The sequence below is a fragment of the Sebastes fasciatus genome, chromosome 21 (assembly GCF_043250625.1).
Source record: "Sebastes fasciatus isolate fSebFas1 chromosome 21, fSebFas1.pri, whole genome shotgun sequence".
Classification (NCBI taxonomy): domain Eukaryota; kingdom Metazoa; phylum Chordata; class Actinopteri; order Perciformes; family Sebastidae; genus Sebastes; species Sebastes fasciatus.
The window spans coordinates 7,810,905-7,829,759 of NC_133815.1; the positions used below are offsets into that span (position 1 = coordinate 7,810,905).

The following is an 18,855-nucleotide window of genomic DNA, read 5'->3' on the forward strand; positions in this document are numbered from 1 at the left end:
TCTATTATTATTTCAGTTATTCAAGTCGCAGTGATGCTAACTGACCTGACTGGATAGATTTGAGTCATTCTTTGGGGTTTATTGTTTGTTTTATGACCATTTTGTCTTTTGATAGAGCGACAGGAAACATGGGAAGAACGATACGGGGATAACATGAGATAAAGGTCTGTTTAGACTCAAATAAGTGACAGTTTCAACAGTCACTTAGTACTTAAATTAATTTAATTGAAGGAGCAAATCAAGTCGTGAGGATCTTGTATATTTGCAATTTGTTCTCTTTTTTACCTTATTTGATAGCAGACAATATAGAAGTGATAAAGAGAGAGAGAAGAGAGATGATGTAACAAAGCTGGACTCAGACCAGGGAACTTGTCATCACATGTCAGTGTCTAAGACCTCGAGGCCACCAGGATGCACCCTCAGGTCTTTTTTTGCAAAAAATATCTTGATCTAAATGAGATTTCCGGATTTATGTAACCTTAAATTTCACCACAGAAAATAAAGTCTTCATAAGCATCATATGTGCATATAATAGAGGAAGATATCTTATCATAGCTGCTCTTTAAACGCTGATTTCCAAACATTATTAAAGAAATAAGGATACGAGTTTACTAAAAGTGTCTCTGGGACAAACACGAGTGTGACTGCGTGTGTGAATGCTTTTAGTAAAACAACTCCTGATCTGACAGCAGAGATCTGCTCTGCTCTCTGTGGAACAAACAATGCACACAAGACATGTTTTAATGGCGAGGTGAGCTGCTGCAGACAACAGCAAGCGAGGGAGAGATGACCATGCGTGCATGAACTTCCTCTGCCGCTACACCTCGTTGGTGCATTCCTCCTGGTCGACAGGCGGTATTATTTATAACCTCGTCCTAAACAGTGGAGAGAGGAGGGCTCCGTACTGCGGGGAATACATTAGTAAATATGAGGAGTCACCAGAGACAGGACATTTCATGGATCAACAGGAACCGCGGATACTAAAATGAGTTGAGAGCTGCTCAGCTGGGGTATGCACTCCCTCCTCTAGTGCATCAGCACGAGGGAGATTTCCCTGAATGCACCTCCAGCCTCTCTTCTTTAAAGTACCTTAGGAGTCTGCTTAGACATGCTGTATGTTTAGGCCTCAGTTACTGTTGGCCTGAAGCTTTACAGCCAAGAAGTCTTTGAAAGTATACGCTTAAAACGAGGGCGTATGACCTAAAATCTACACTATATGAAGAGATTTACCTCGACAACAATAAATATGACAACTATCAGTTTTTATACATCAGCACACGTATCTCCTTTCTCCGGTTGATTCACTTCTGATACGATTGTGCTGTTTAATTACAGTACGACCAGTTTAAGACAATGAACTGCTGATTGGTCTGTTTATAGACATTTATTGAAAACTGTCGATATATACAGTGAGACAATATCATTTATCTATCTGTTAAACTGTTTATACTGTGGTATGTAACATATCTCTGGTTGTTATAGACTATTGTGGGGAATATTGGATGTCATTAAATATGACTTTGAATTCATATAAAGTACTTGATACATCAAGTACTTTGATTTTTCAGGTGTAACTGGATAAGTCAAAACCAAGCATATATTTTATATATATTTATATTATTAATATTGATATAATGATATAAAATGACGCACTGTATACCATAATATTCACATTTTATCCATATCACTCAACCTTACTGTCAGGAGAGTTGGAATCAAATGTTTTATAAGATTCTTGGTCTTGTTTACTTGATTAAATATTTCCTGGTTTAGATATTAATTTAGATAATTTTAGACTGTATTTTATGAGGCAAAGTTCTTGTAAGGCCGTTCATGTTGAGTAAAAGTAAAACACTGATCCTATTAAGAAGTTTGGCTTCTTTTGTTTAATAGAAAAAAGATTTTGTAGACAAAACATTTTTATACTTTAAAAAAAAGTGTTGTATTCAGGTATTGTACACACAACATTAAAACTACGGCTGGGCAATATGGTCAAAATCTACTATCATGATGTATTTCAGATTTCATAGCTTGATAATGATATATATCACGTTATAGCATGTTTTCTGGTAATACAATAAATAAATAGTCTAATGAAATAACTACATGGTAAAGCCTATTTTTGTATACTCCTGTGTGAATTAAATACTTGATAAATGAAAAGTAAACTGAGTATTTTCTCATTTTAAAAACTTGAGTGCATAATTAAAAACAGTTTTAAATGAAATTATAGAGAAAAATTAAATAAATACAGGCCTAGCCTATATCGCTATAGAAACAATATAGAAAAATATATACTATAGAGATTTTTATATTGTTTTGACGATATAAATCGTCATATTGCCCAGCCCTAATTGAATGATAACCTGCCCTTGAGATATACATTTGAATCTGTAAGAGATTCATAACATCAGTGGGTTTATTATCTAGCTCTAATGATAAAATACATAAGATTATGTTTCTATAAGCTGGTCATGTTTGTTTATGCAAGGTCAAATGTGTCTTTGGAAATATTTAGCAACTTACTTATCAACTAAACAACGTTTTCTATCTTAAATCGTATAATTAAATTGAGAAATGTATGTTAGATTTAGAGACAAATTAGAGCCATGAGAGGACACACTGGTGCATCATTGGTTTGATGATGCCCTGCTGTAATGCCTGTGCCTGTTTAGATAAACTAATAAAGTGCCTGGAAACATAGAGAGCAATGAAAGGAGACGAGATGGAAGCATCTGTCAGTGTCTGTTCAGCGTCTGGGTTCAGAGCCGCAGCCCCAGAGCTACCGTGACGTCCCGCTCCTCCTCAAACTTCATGTCTGTGTTGATGTTAACTAAACTAAAGCATGTGAAGTTTTCCCCTACTACTTAAAACATCAGGATGTCATGTCCGATGTCATACAAACAAAAAAAAATTGTCTTAACGGCATGAATAACAGCCCACAGAGTGTTTATTTTTGAAGCTAATGGCTTTTAATGTATGTTATAAATATTTGAATTATGCCTGGCTGTAAATATTTCATGTGTGATTTCAAGACTTTAAACATTAGTCAGAGATGGCTGGGCCTCATAAGAACCCCGACCCCTGTAGCATTTCACATTTTATCCGCTGTTTGATGTTGATGTGATGAAATTTTTAAAAGTGCGTGGCAGCGCCGTGTCACATAAACAGTACAGGTCATAAGCAAAGCGCATGCAGGGTGGACATTAAAATTAATACAGGAATAAGAGCTGCAGACGGACGGGAAAACAGGCTACAGCTGTGTTACGTTTTGTGTGTTTTTTAGCAAAGAAAAGTTGTCAAACATGAATATCCTTTAATTAGATTTTATTTAACATTAACTTCCATTTGTTAACTTTTTAATTAAATAGTTTTGTTGCATTGTAGAATAATATATTTTTTTATTTCTTGAAAAATAAATATTTGGGCATGATGTGGCCCAATTATTCTGACTTGAAAGGGAAATGTGGCTCATTGATGCTAAATGTTAGTCAAGTGGAAAAACAGGAGGGATGAACCGCTGATTGTCTGATTGTCTCATGAATATATAATGCACCATTTATGACTAAGCTGTCCTGGTGGCAGCAGTAAAACATGGCAATCTTATTAACAGATCATCGCCGTCAAGCTCTCTCATGTTCAGGCGGAGCAGCCGGCGTCGGGCCTTAGTAATTATTAAATGCTTTAAGTGCTTCGTGTAATACTTGTGTATGTATTTTGCATACCCGGCTGTCATGTCAGCGGGGTGGAAGGGAAGGGAGAGGAAGTACAGACATGAGAGCTCCGTTTGTCAGGGTGGTGATAGTCAATTATGTATTTTAATATCTTAATAATGTCTGTTAAAACACAGGATGAAAAATAGATGGCAGTTATGAGCAGCAGACGACTCAGTGAGGCTGCAGGACCTGACAGAATTAGGACATATTGATCAGAAATAATGAAGCGTTTGGCTCTCTTTGTTTGCTCTTACCTGCAGATGGCAGACTGGCTGTACGCCGGCCCCTCGGCGGCGCTGAGCGCCTGGCCCACCTGAGTCTGTGTCAGGCCCAGGGACAGCCGGCGGATCTTGAATGCTTTGGCGAATTCACGAATCTCCTCCAGGTTGACCCCGTCCACCTCGCTGGGGGCGGTCTGCGGGTCTGCAATACAACACACACATCTCATTTTATTAGCCCTCTGCTCCGCCGTCGCTTACCTCATTTTCCAGAGTGAATGAAGCAAACATCCAGACATATGTGATCATGATCGTCCCTAAACAACTTTTGAAAAAAGAGTCCAGCTCCGGGTCAGAACTTATTATCTCTCTCTGCCCTTCTGCTGTAAACTCGGAGAGATGTTTGGACGAATAAATTCATCTGAGGTGTGAATGCAGGCGTGTCATGGCTCTGACTTGAAAGTGTGAATCTTTAATCCCACATACAAAAGCATGGGGACAAAACGACACGACACAGAGCTTCAATAGATGTTGAGCAGATCGATACTGTAGGTCTTTTTCTTTTATCTCGTCTGTATGAATACACATACATACCAAAGCTAAACATTTAAGAATGTATAATCCGTCTGACCCTGTGTGAAGACAGTTCAGGCCTTCAAACCTCCAGCTCCAGTCCAACAGAGAAAGCTCTTTATGCACAGAAATGCTGTTTGTGACTCTGATCTGAAAAACTTCACTGAAGCATTTTGAAGAATTTCCCTGCTAATAAAAAGTGATTTCACATTGTACATCAATGTCAGATGCCCTGGCATCCTGCTTACTAAAGCAAAGTTTGTGCCTCTGAATTATTCATCTTGGTCATTATCAATGAATTATTAAAGGAATCCTCCAAGCGTATTTAAGCAAAAATCTATGGGGCTGCCATCTCGTTGTGCCTCATAAGTGACGTGTAGCGTATGCGGCGTGCTCCAGACGTGTGAACACTTGGAAGATGAGGGACCGGAGACTCGGAGCCGACTAAATGGGAGGGATGAGCACTCACAGCTTCGGGTCCCATCATCTCCACATTGATGAGCATCTCTTCATCATTCCCCACAGAGTCTATTTACTCAGTGGTTTGAAAGACTAATGGCGCTCCAGAGCAACTGGTCTAACCTCTGGATCCATATTTATCTTTAGACATGAACCCAAACATGATTTAAGATTTAAACACTTCTAATCTATCTTGCAATAACAAATGGAGGAGTAAGGCTTTCACAAAACAAACAGAGAGGTAAATAAAATGTTTGAGAAGATAAATTAAAAAAACAAGTGAAACAATTGAGACAATCAATGTCTGGGCCTTTTCTTCACACCAATAATACACTAATAAGCTATATAATTACAACAGGACAATAACAACTTAAACACTCAATTTATATGCTGAAAAAGAAAATGAGAAAAAGCACCTTCATAAATTACAGGCGAGACTCGTTCTATTATGAGCCAGACACACAATGAAGTCAAGCGTTTGTCTCTGTCTGTCCTCCACTTAAAGGGATAGTCTGGGTGTTTTGAAGTGGGGTTATATGAGATACTTATCCAGTCAGTGTATTACCTACAGTAGATGATGGTCTGCGCGCCCACCGTTTGGAGAAACAGACAGGAGTATCGACACGGAAGCAAAGCAGTGTATTGTTGTGGACGGCAGAAAAACATATTTTAGCCACCTAAAAGAAAGGCTCACCTAAACAAATCAATATCCATTTAAGGGTACGTTATATTTAGAATATTTTCACCACTTTACCTTAACGTCAGACGGCCCTTTCTGACGGGGAAACTGAACTGAAAGTGAAACTTATCTATGTTCTCTTCAAAGCCAGCAGGCTCAGATGACGAAAGACAGTATAGATACGTTTCGCTTTTAGCTCAGTTTGCCGTCGGAAAATATTCTAAATATAGCGTACACTTGAATGGATATTATTTTTTTTACGTGAGCCTTTCTTTTAGGTGGCTAAAATACGTTTTGCTGCCGTCCCCAGCAGTACATTGCTTTGCTCCGGTGTCGGTAACTCCTGTCTGCTTCTCGATGCTGGGTGTCATCTACTTTAGGTAATACACTGACTATGGATAAGTACCTCAAACAACCCCACTTCAAACACCCCAACTATCCCTTTTAAGGTAAAAAACAAGTTTTTCTTGTGTTGAAATATAATAATCCACCTGAAAACATCAATGGTACATTTCAAAGCATCTTGTGATAGATGACAGTAAAGTACAGTAGTTCACTATCTTATATTTTCATGTAATATTAAATTGAAAGTTTATCAATCAAAAGTTTTAGAGCTGCAACTAAATTAATCACCAACTATTTTGATAATAGATTCATCTGTTAGAGAAAAACAAGTCTAAGTTCTCTGACTCCAGCTTCTTAAATGTGATTATTTTCTGTTTTTTTTATTCCTCTATGACAGTAAACTGAATATCTTTGAGTTTTGGACAAAACAAGACATTTGAGGACGTCATCTTGGGCTTTGGGAAACACTGATCCGAAATTTTCGTCACCATTTTCTAATGATTAATCAAGAAAATAACCGTTAGTTGCGGCTAGACTAAATGATGATGAAGTTTGTAGTTGTGACATTAGAAGTTAGAAATCTACATAGTCTTAGAAAATGTGACGAGGTAAAGTGAACAAATAATGTTCTCCTGTCCCTTAACAAGTTCTGTTTTAGACCTTATTTACACCTGCTATTAACATGTGATCTGTATTTGGATACTTGTCCGCTCTTTGTATTTACACCTGGGATCAATAAGCATTCTCGTTATGTCATTTCACCGCACTGTGATGAAAATGAAAGCTAAATTGAGTGTTGCTAGAAAACACTTTGAGTTTCCTATGAGAAATATAAATAGAAAGTTAAAATGAAAACAACCCGAAGGCAAAAATATTGCTGACATTCTTCTTTCTGATTGACATTTTCCCCATCTGATTATTTTTAAATAACAGCAACAGACATTCTCAGCGTTTTAATCTGTTTTCTGGCACTTTGTTTGTGGCCAGCGAACGCAATGACATTTCATCTTCTCTCCTCGGCAGACGACTCTGATTCTGTCATGGGATTTTCCTTTGTGTACGTATGCTGCGAGTGATATTGAGGGGAAGTGATATGGCTCGTACTCAGCATAAAGCATTAATTCTATTTACCGCAGAAGCGAGCCACAATGATTTTGTGCAGACTCAAAAATGGTTTATAAGATATTTTCCGAGCTGCGAGTAAACACAAACTAAACACGGTGTCTACAACAAGTTGATCAATGGCGACTTGTTTTTTATTAAATTCACTGGCATTGTAGCTGCCTTTGAAATGAGTTTACATGGAGTTTAGGGGAATCGACTCTGACAAATGAAATTTATCTGAATAAAAGAGAGTTTTTAAAGGCAGTAGCTGCATGCTGACAGGCTGTGGCCCAGTGATTTATAGGCCCACGCATTGGGAGAATGAAACTTATGTTCATTAAACATAACACACGCCACTTTGGATCGTCTAATAAACCAAAGAACTGACAGTCAGGAAAAAATCAAACATTGTAGGAGGCGGGGATCAGTCATCACTGAGAGTAGTGTAGAAACTGTGTGGCCGCCATGTTGAATCTTTAAAGGGACAGTTCACCCAAATTACAAACAGACATTTTTTATTCTCACACCTCCGGGATCCAGCCATGCAGATCAAATTAAATTTCATTGGTCATACTCAAAACATTCCAAAATGTGTATTAAAAAAATCAGCAGCAACATGTCTTTACAGTGACGGTGTCCATGCTACTCTGGATAATCCACATGTTATCACCAGTTTTCATCGGGACTATTTATTCAGTGGAAAGTAGCTCCAGTTAAAACAATTCGCAGTGACATCTAGGACTGTCACGATATCAGATTTTCATGATATTGACATGATATTATCATATGTGTATTATTAACATGCTATCAATATTTCATTTTTAAAATATCACGGCTGTCGTCAATACCAGTATATCGCAACACCCCGAGTGACGTGTCTGTATTGCAAAAATGTCTATATGATCATGCTTATTCTGTCTAGATTTCATTTTCCTGGGTATTTTGAATAACCAGATAATAAATATAACTCTTATCGAGATTTCATTTCATTTATTATAGTCTTATTTTCTTAAAACAAAGTGAAGAAAAGGCCAAGGCAGTGAGAATATTTGAAACAGTTTCCAATAACTTATTTCAAGAATTTTCTAGAAATAAGAGTCATTATCTGTTCTAGCACCAAGAAAAATGTAACTTGATTTTGTGTGTTTTTATGCAAAAAGATAACTATAACAAAGTAAAAGGATAACATTTAAATATAAAAACAACAATAAAAACAATCCGTATAGGCGGATATGGCTCATCGACGATCTGCAATCTGTATCTGCGGCAAAAAACGTGATCGGGATCTCTAAAAGTTATATTTACTCCCTTTTTTTCTGCTGATCCGATCCGTGACTCAAAACCTTGATATGATCCGAACCGTGAGTTTGGTGATCCGTTGCACCCCTAGACATTATATATATTTTTTATTCGCAACAAAACCCATGAAAAGACCAAAAACCATCAATGAATTGACCCTACTAACAGCCATTTCTTGATATGTTATTCCCCTGTGCCATAGAGCTCAATCATTGTCCAAAACTATTAAAAACACATTGTTGAACTGATTAACATGTTCCTGCATTAGGATGAACCCACACACTGTAGTTTATTTTGAGTCAATACCCCGTACACTGTCCTGCTGCTGTAAATACTTACTAGAGCACCAAATGTGTATTAATCTGCTGCTGAAAATAGTCCCCAACAAATATGCTATTTCCACCTGTTTGGATAATGTTTGCTAAACGCTACAGTGCCCAGCTGTTTTAGGAAATTACTTAGTCCTCTTTAAAAATGAAAGTATATATTTGTGACCCATTTTTTTAAGACCTACAGTACCTCTTCAGTAGAAACGAATAGGTGGATGGATATCCTGCATGGCTAGATATGTTTTGTTGTAATTTGGGTGACCCTTGAGCGCACATTCACTGTCATAATATGATACAAAAGTCAGTGGACTTGTATAATCAGAGAAGGGTTATGGTTCTTTTCTTCCATGTATTTGAAGGCGTGTTGTGTTTTTGTGAGCTGTGTCGGACACTTACTGCTGACCAGCTGCCCCACGCTGAGAGCCGAGGAAGAGGAGGAGGTGGAGGAGGAGGAAGAGGCCTGGTGGAGAGGACTCTGTCTGTGGGGCATGTGGAGCAGGTTGGGCTGAGACGATGCGGGGCCTGTCTGACCCTGCTGAGCCTGAGGCAGCTGGACACACACACAAACACACACACACACAGAGAGCTGATATAATATATTGACAGCAGGCAGTGGAGGAAAAATATCCATTATTCCCTCGCCCACATCATCCCAATAATCATCATTTACAGTTATCATGTCATTATAGTGATTAGGCTGTTATATTAAACCTAATCAACCAATCAACAGCTATTAAATTAGCCACTTAGAAGCTGAATATAATGACATTTACCTTGGACCTGATGAATAAATGTTAATTACTGCCTGCAGTATTTAAACCGACGGAGCAGAATATAGTGTCAATAGTCTGCTCAATAGACTAGGTACTATTGCAGGAGACAGTGAGAGTCAGCTGAGGTACTCCACCGCTTTACAAACGCTTATCTGCAGAAATCAACTTGAAAACTGCTCGCGACAATTAGAGTCTTCTCCCTCGTCATCAGACCTGCGAGGATGCTAATAATGGCAGCCTGAATCTGAGATGTAAACGTGGACACAGCAGTCCCTATATCAAACATAATTCATGATCCACACGCTGCGTGCTCTGATGGCGGAAAAAACGATGTATTTTCATGTTTTATGCACATTTGAATTGCTTTTACAAGATCAAGATGGTGCGTCTTCACTCTTAAAGCGAAAAGCTGTCTCCGCCATAAGCTAGGCCGGCTTCTCCTCTCCTTCTTTTGCTATTAATTATTTTCTCTGTGGCATGTGTTTGTTTGGATGGTGGGGGGTGTCAACAGCGATGCACACACTGTCAGGACTGTTGACAGGCTCGGAGAATTATCTAGCTTCACTGGAAATATTCTAGACTTCAGGCTCTGACAACCGTAAATTATGCCCGTGGAACAATGTGTACATGCGGGCTTTGAAGTGGAGACAAAAGCATAAACATTATTACAAATGCATTAATTCATTCAAGAGTATGATCTGGTGGTTCGGATACGCCACAATTAGGTGTCCATCTGCTGAGAGGTTCATCCATTCTGCACTGTACGGGCCTTCAGTGTGAACTTTTACCCTGTAATTCTGCGCTGACATCGTCATTATCAAGTCAATAACATTTTCATTGTTGTGTGCATGCATCTGACTCCGCAATTGAACGCTGTATAGATCTGCAAGTTGGGGGTGTTTGAGAGTTTCTAGACTTACAGTTTTAACTCAAATCTAGTGTATAAAAAAAGAAAGAACTTGTGTGTTTTATGCACCTTCAAATCAAAACAAAATACTTCTTGTTCAGGTCAGAGAGGACAAATCATAAAGCTGGAGAGTGTGATTGAGGAAGGAGCGAGAGGTGGAGTGTTTGAGTTTTAAGTGGGGTGATGAAAAGTGTGTCTTTGTTTTGTTTTTGGGGGGTTTGGGATCTGCAGGGGCGCAGCAGGCTCCCTGAGACTGAAAGGTTGGCTGACAAGTGCCTTCCAAACATGCAAACACACACACACACATTGTACCAAAAGCTACAATTTCCCAAGTGGAATGATGCAAATGATCGTTACGAGTGTTGAAGCAGGAAAAATACGAGGTGTTTATTAGCATAAAGCAGACCTGACTAGCAGTGCTGGAGTAATGCTTTCATGAATAAACAGAGCTCTGGTCTGACTCCACTAGGTGTTGCTCATTCAACAGTTTTAACGTCTTGATCATGGTTGAAACATCAGTTTATAATAATACAAGATATCTTCCTCTACATGTGTGTGTTTGTGCATCCGAGTGTGTGTTACCTGCTGTCCAGGCTTGATTGGTGACAGCGTGATTCCCTGGGTGTTGATGACAGGCAGGATCTGATTGCCGATCACCGTGGCGATGATCTGGCCTTGAGCGTTGGTCAGAAGCTGAGGTGTAATTGGCTGTACCTGCAGTGCTGGGTTGCCACCCCCTGATTGGCTGGAGGGCCCTGCAGAGTTGGGCATCAGTGGGATTGTTCCAATTATCTACAAAGGGGGTAGAGAGGAGGAGAAATCAGCTGGGCGGTTTTAAAAAGAAGATGGAGCAGAGAGGGTAAACGCTACTGGAGGTATCTGTCTTAATGATCTCCGTCGCTGCGAGAGTTTTTTTTGGCAATGTAATCGGAAACAAAGCGGCCATTTAGCCGTGTTATGAGGTTAATCAGAGCAATCAGTTGGTGAGTCGTCTGTGTGTGATTTTGTGAGAAAAAAACATGCACAAGTGTCCACTGATGGTCTGTCACTGAGGTGGTTTTACAGGCTGGAGCAAGTGAAGCCAAAGCAGACTGCTGGGAGCACACTGCAAAGGTCAGCACTGAATACCTGTGTGTGTGATGGTGCACACCACTGACTGTATTATCCATCACCAGGCCAAGACCGGGATGAGTGTGCGTATGTGTGACTGTGTGTGTGTGTGTGTGTCTAAGTGTGTTTGTGCTGTAAGTGTCTTTGTCTGTCTCTGGTGAGAAGGAGTGAGGCTGCTGAGAGACAGAAACCTCCATTTCACCCTCACAGGCAGAGAGGAAGAAGTGGAGAGAAAGAGCAAGAAAAGAAACAATAAGAGGGAGAAAAGAGGAGCATCGGAGAGTGAGACAGGACAGGACGCTGTGTTTCTAATTCAACTCTCAGGGTCCCAGGGGTACTTCACCCCTCCTCCACCCCCCTCCAGCCCAGGCTTTCCTCTCCTCTGTGGCTGTAATCAGGAAGGGCAGATCAAAGGGGGCGGCAGAGTGTCACTGCAGCGTTTTAGCTCTCAGAGCTGCCAGAGTGTGGCCAAGAGTGGCGCTTTAGGGGGGACTTAGCGCCTCTTCACCATGATGAAGGTTAATGTCATCTGGGGACTGGTTCTGAGCAGCCGTCGCCCCGTCGCCCCGTCCCCCCGCTGACACCGCTCCTCCACCAAGCCTCATTACACCAGAGAGTAGCTCAACATGGATGAGACGCCCATCAGTCCAAATTCTGTTGTTTGGCAACTGGACAAAGAGCTGCTTTTGCAAAAATTGCTTCGACTCTTCTTTAAGTTTATATTTCAGTGCGAGCTTCTACACCTCAACACAGCTTCTACATAGCTTTAACCGAGCCTCGTCTGGCTGCCTAGTCTCTATCGCCAGCGCTGCTGATGTGTTTCAGCGCGTGGCCCTCCTCCCCCTCCTCTCCCCCCGTCTCTTTGACATAATAGGGAGGGATCAGTGAGAGAAAGGTGGGCCGACAATCTGTAATTCATCCCTGCCACGGCTCATTTGCTTACGTTGCTTCGCATTAGGGGAGAGATAATTTATCTCTCTCTCCGCGCCGGCTTTACAAATTCGCTGTAATGCTCTCCTGCCACTTAGCATATTTTATTGCCCTGCCTGACGCTCTCGTCTCCGGAGTCCCACTGATCCCGCTTTGCATGCTGCCGTGGCAGGGAACTTGTTCCGCTCAATTATTCATCGTCATTGGACTAAGTGGTTGTTCTATAAGCATAATAAAAGAGCAGGCAACTGACAGCTTAGCTCTTGTCCCCGTCCCACCATGCAATGCTCCTCCATCTCACTATCTCAGGCAGATGTTTCATGGCAGTGTCTCACAGAGCTGGAGGGGTAAAGTTCTCACAGTAGTCAACTGTTTGAATTTATAGACAGAAGGGACTTTATTATACACTTTCCTAATGGGGAAAGGTTTACAGATCATGGCCCTCATTTATAAAAGTTTATAGTTTAAGATAATCAAACCTCAATGCTTCTTCAGTAACAACTGAAATGCATCTGTAGCATCGGAACAATGATCGGTCTCATGGCCGTTCTCAGGTTTACTAATTGTTTTAACAGAACTTTCCAGATCTAAATCAACAATTGCTTTTTAACTTTAGTTTATATTGAGGCAAAGTTCATAATTTAACACTGATGTATCTGGCAGTTTGGCAACATGTTTATATTCTCCAAATTAAGGTATCAACATAAGCATTGTTTTAGTATTAAACCAAACCTCAGCTATCAAAAAATCAAAAAATGTAAAGAAAATGCCCAACCCTATAGGCTGCATATTAAGACCATTTCCCACTGTATGCTTGTGTTTTTAAAAAAAGTATGCAACACTTCTGTTATGTTTAAATCTTAAACTAACTTTCTGTGTTTCTTGTGAGACAAAAGTGACTGACAACAACAATTTTTTAAGTCACTGGTTTCATTCTAGGCGTATTGTATCGATACACGGACGTCAAGTGTCGATCTTTCATTATATAAACTAATTTATCTTTCAGAGGTTGTAGCAGGCTCAGTCTTAAAGCTAGAGTGGAGATACTGGAAGATAATGTCATACTAGCTTGTCGGGAAGAACGCTAAATAACGCTGCAAAGTTACGCTACATTTTGGTGTGGAAAAACTGGCATGGCGACTTTCAAAGGGGTCCCTTGACCTCTGACCTCAAGATATGTGAATGAAAACTCTGAGATGAACAGAGTGAGAACTGTATCTTATTAGATAAAACAGATGTTGACAAACTGCATAATTTGCAGTTGAAAAAAGGTAATAAATCGCAAAATATCTTATTGCAATACTAAACATACTGCAAAATGTTTAAAAACGCATAATATTGTATCGTGGGGCCTCGGGTGATTCCTACCCCTCTTTCATTCATTTAAATGTGAAACACATCAGGTCTTGCTATAAATTCCTCATGTTTTTACTGATTATGTACACCACCAGTGAAGTTACTCTTCAGAAGGTTGCTCATATTTGGTGAACGTGTGCCTCCAAAGCTGCACTACTCCAAATCAACCAGCAGGAACTCCACTCACTGATGGAGACATGCAATCATTTCCATTTCTTTCATCGTACCACAATTTCATAAGTAAGCAGCTTTCAGGACCTTCTGTCATTCACTGCTGAGGCCCTCTCCTCAGTTATCTTTGAGTTTGCTCTCCTTTATTTGGCTTCCTGTGTTTGCTTCCCGCTCCACTTCGTATGGCATGTGAGTAACGTGCTCTCTCTCCACCCAGCAGAACTCATTAAGATTATGCTGCTCTTGTTTCCACAGAAATGTCATCTCATCTCTCCAGCCAGGGCAATCTGTGTCTTTAGCCATGGTCGCCAGGCAATATCTTTGCCCATTTTCTCTCCTCCACTGTTCATGCGGTGAATTGAGACCCGAGAGGGAAAAATGTTTGGGAAGTTTGGACTCGTGTCAACACACAAGTCCAAAAAAGGCTAACATTCAGAGCAAATCCAAGGCTAAAACAGCAGACTCATAAACGTGCACTGGATAGAAGACATTTCCTGGGTAGACAGGTGTTTTCTATTAATTTAACAGCCTTTGTTTTATTTTCTCAAGATGCAGATACGCAGCAATGATTAGTTGTTTATTTATCCAACAAAATGTCAAACATTAGCTGCTGCAGCGTCTCAGCTTTGCGGCTTTTCTGTGTTTTATATCATTAGAAATGTAATATCTTTGCTTTTTGGAGTGTTAGTCGGACAAAACAAGCAATCTGGGAACTTGGTAGGGCATCGACAGAGTAATTGATACGGAAAATAATCAATAGCTGCAGCCCTACAGTAGATTTACAATTACAAGGGCAACAGCAGTTTACACTGTGGTTACACTCGATCTAAGAGCTGGAAGCATCCATCAATACAAAGGGCACACTTGTGTTCACCCACTTTGCAGGCCAACTTGCTTTGCAGGTTAACCGTGCATGTGTTCCTACTAGGGCTGTCAATCGATTAAAATATTTAATCGCGATTAATTGCATGATTGTCCATAGTTAATCGCGATTAATCGCAAATTAATCGCACAATTTTTATTTGTTCAAAATGTACCTTAAAGGGAGATTTGTCAAGTGTTTAATACTCCTATCAACATGGGAGTGGACAAATATTCTTGCTTTATGCAAATATATGTATATATTTATGATTGGAAATCAATTAACAACACAAAACAAACTGCATGTGATTATCATAAAGTTGGCATGTCTGTAAAGGGGAGACTCGTGGGTACCCATAGAACGCATTTTCATTCACATATCTGGAGGTCAGAGGTCAAGGGACCCCTTTGAAAATGGCCATGACAGTTTTTCCTCGCCAAAATTTAGAACAAGTTTGGAGCGTTATTTAACCTCCTTCACAAAAAGCTAGTATGCCATGGTTGGTACCAATGGATTCCTTAGGTTTTGTAGTTTCATATGGTAGCAATATCTTATTTGTTTCTTCTTTCTAGCTTTAAATCTGAGCTAAAACTTCCAAAAGATCGATTACGTTAATGCGACAAATTTGTGGCGTTAAAACGAATTTGCGTTAACGCGTTATTGCGTTAACTTTGACAGCCCTAGTTCCTACCTGTTGTTCTCTGCATTAGTTCAAGCAGTGTCCATCCCAGGGGTCAAAGCCCTCGCCAAAGGCTGGGAATGCTGGGAGTAAACGGGATGGATGGCCTGAAAGCCAAAATTCAGAGAGGAGAGGGTTTCCATACACAGAGCTGAGGAACCAGGGTTTATCAAACTGGGATTTGCCACACTCACAAACCATTTCAGGACGTACGGTGCGCTCCATGAAACAGCCCTTAATGTCCTCATTTCCCAACACAGTTTTACTGCCATATTAAAGCTGCAGGCAAAGTGAGAATTTGCACTGAATAGAAGATGCCACAAAGGGGAAAAAAAAAATCAGGAGTGAGAGTGACAATATTCTGGCCTTTTATCCACAGCCTTAATCACTGTTGTAGAGGCGGTGCGAATAAAAGAGCCTCATTGATTCTCCTTGGAGAATAAAGAGGCTGGGGCCAATATAATTAAGGTTTAAAAACATATTGAACTCCAAACGTCCATCAAACCCGGCACTTTTCAAGGTCCCCAGAGCTCTCGCTTATGAAAAGGTCTTTTGACAGAGTTGTGGAGGAAATTAGGAGGTCAAAGACGTTATGCCGTGTTCTATATTCAAGGAAAGGTGACTTTTTACTCATGTAGTGATGATAAAGATTGTTCTCTAAATTCCAATGACACACTAGCCTGAATGGAAACAGTTCTACAAACCGAAATTAGATAAAAGCTGCTCCACTGTCTCCTATTTTGAAGCTTTTCCATGCAGACACAAGTTCTCAGGGTGTGTTAGGTGGACCTCTAGCCTTGTTTGAGGTATGTATTAGCCTGTATAATCTCCCCAGTGTTGGGGGGGAAGGGGGTGCGGGACCTTCTGATATGGTAGTGCGTGTTTCAGAGCCCTCCGTCTGAATAATGCTGTGGAATAATGAGGTGGGGAGCAAAGGCTGTAGCCCACGGCTTTGACCGTCTCTGTGACCTGATTATGTCAGGGACTGTCAGCCGCCAAGACACTACAAAAGCACAGAGCATCCCATCAAGTCCATATCCACAGTGATCTGTCCCCAGTGCTCCAGGCACCTTGTGTGCCAGGGAAGTCCATACTGTCTCATTAGCGACGTTTAGCATCAAGCGCTCGCACACTTTACGATAAACAATGAGGCATGGTCACACTGGTGGTGATGAAACCTAATACCAGTGGGCTAAGTGTCGAGTTTAACAATTAAATATCAGTTTTTGCTTTATTTTTAGTGCTTAGAAATGTCACCTACTGCTTCGGTTTTAGGGATGGGAATCACAATGGCCCCACATTACGATATTATCACGATACTTAAGTCACGATACAATCTTATTGCAATAGTATTAGGATAAGATATATTGCGATTTATTACCTTTTTTCAACTGCAAATTATGCAGTTTGTCAACATCTGTTTTATCTAATAAGATTCAGTTTTCACTCTGTTAATCTCACAATTTTCTTTCTTGAGGTGAGAGGTCAAAGGACCCCTTTGAAAACGGCCATGACAGTTTTTCCTCGCCAGAATTTAGCGTAACTTTGGAGCGTTATTTTGCGTTATTCCCAACAAACTACCAGTAGATTCACTCTAGGTTTAAGACTGAGCCCGCTACAACCTCTGAAAGACAGAATAGCGTTGGGCTATGGGATTGTTAAGAGGTTAATAGTTTATATAATAAAAGATCAACTTGATGTCCGTGTATCTATACAATATTGCCACGCAAAATATCACGATATGCTGTATACATTTTTCCCCCTACCCCTAGAATGAAAAGATGAAAATTGCTGTTGTCAGTCACTCTTGTCTCACAAGAAACACACAAAGTTAGTTTGACATTTAAAGATATAGAAGTGTCACATAAGGTGTCAACATCTGTTTTATCTAATAAGATAAAGTTTTCACTCTGTTCATCTCAGAGTTTTCATTCACATATCTTGAGGTCAGAGGTCAAGGGACCCCTTTGAAAATGCCAGTTTTTCCTCGCCAAAATTTAGCGTAACTTTGGAAGAATACTTAGCGTTCTTTCGGACAAGCTAGTATGACATGGTACCAATGGATTCATTAGGTTTTTCTAGTTTCATATGACACCAGTATTCACTCTAGCTTTAAGACTGAACTTGCTACACCTTCTACTAGACAGAATAGTGGTTTGTTAACAGGTTAATGTTTATATAAGATCAATACTTGACGTCCGTGTATCGATACAATATTGCGAGGCATCGATTTTCCCCTATTCTGTTCCACCATGTTTGTGTTAAGTTTACACTAGGGACAGTGCAAGTGTTAAAAGATGAAACAAGGGTTAAGGTAAATAACACCGAGTGGCATGAAAGGGCACATTGTCCATACAATTCTCCTTTAATATGTGCTGTGTGCACCTGCGATAAGATGATTCATTAGATAGGGTCCCACAATGACAAGCATCATCGTTCAAGCCTCTGGCTACTGATGGAACAATTCTGCAGCCACCCTGTAAATATGACAAGGTCAGCGTTTTACTGCGACAGGCGCATGCGGATAAGAGAAAGAAGAGGCTTTGTTTATTCCCAAAAAGCTTAATATATGTTGGGGTGGCTACTCGAGTGTAGACAAACAGCTCCAAGACAACACACAGACTCGCCACTAGAAATCTATAAGGAAAGATCAGAAATACTATACGAATGTTTTATTTGGAGCCGCACACTCGTACGTGATAGATGGCCTCTTACAGATCTGTTACCAAGGAAACTGTGGTGTTTAATTAGCTGTATGTTTAATAGATTCAGAAAGTTTAGCATCCAGCACACTCACCTGTCCTTGTGCGTTGGTGACCAGCTGTCCGGTGGCTCCTTGCAGGTTTGACAGGGCGTTGCCGAACACCTGAGACCCGGCGATGGATCCCATGGCTGCCGCCGCTGCTACCGCCGCCTGGCTGGCCAATGGATTCAGCTGGTGGGGGCAAAGAAATCATTCGTCAAAACTGAATCTCTTTATGTCACTCGTGCAGATGTTTACGTATAAAAAAGCAGGTTTAGGAGGGCTCGGTGTGCGGGGCTTCATTGTTGTCAAGGCCAGAATAGGCTAACTACAGTGAGGTCTGTGTAGTCCAGTAGTCCATCACACAGTTCCCAGAGGTCTGTGCTCCTGAACCCAGTGGGAGGCTCGAGGGTAAGGGAGGAGCAGTGAGAACGGGGAGGGTGGTTGTGAATAAGTGGCCATTTTACCACTCTAAGTGCTTCCTCTGGCCCCCGGGACTCCCCACGGGCCGAGCCGAGCCTCTCCACCCGCAGCAGCGGCCCAACAGCATCCCGCTCTCACAATAGAGCCGGCCAGCGTGGCCATGCATCACTGTATCGCCA

At 40.7% G+C, this 18,855-nt stretch overlaps 1 protein-coding gene across 3 annotated transcripts in view; it reads right to left on the reverse strand.

Moving 5' to 3' along the window:
- Positions 1-18,855, reverse strand: part of pou6f2 (POU class 6 homeobox 2) — an 86,036-nt gene that overhangs the window by 2,333 nt on the left and 64,848 nt on the right. For all 3 annotated transcript variants that reach the window (XM_074622678.1, XM_074622676.1, XM_074622677.1), the window contains 4 exons: positions 18,308-18,445; positions 10,985-11,194; positions 9,119-9,272; positions 3,971-4,139 (listed from right to left, as the gene is read on the reverse strand). In XM_074622678.1, coding sequence (XP_074478779.1) covers positions 3,971-4,139; positions 9,119-9,272; positions 10,985-11,194; positions 18,308-18,445 — 671 coding nt within the window. The remainder of the gene's footprint in view (positions 1-3,970; positions 4,140-9,118; positions 9,273-10,984; positions 11,195-18,307; positions 18,446-18,855) is intronic.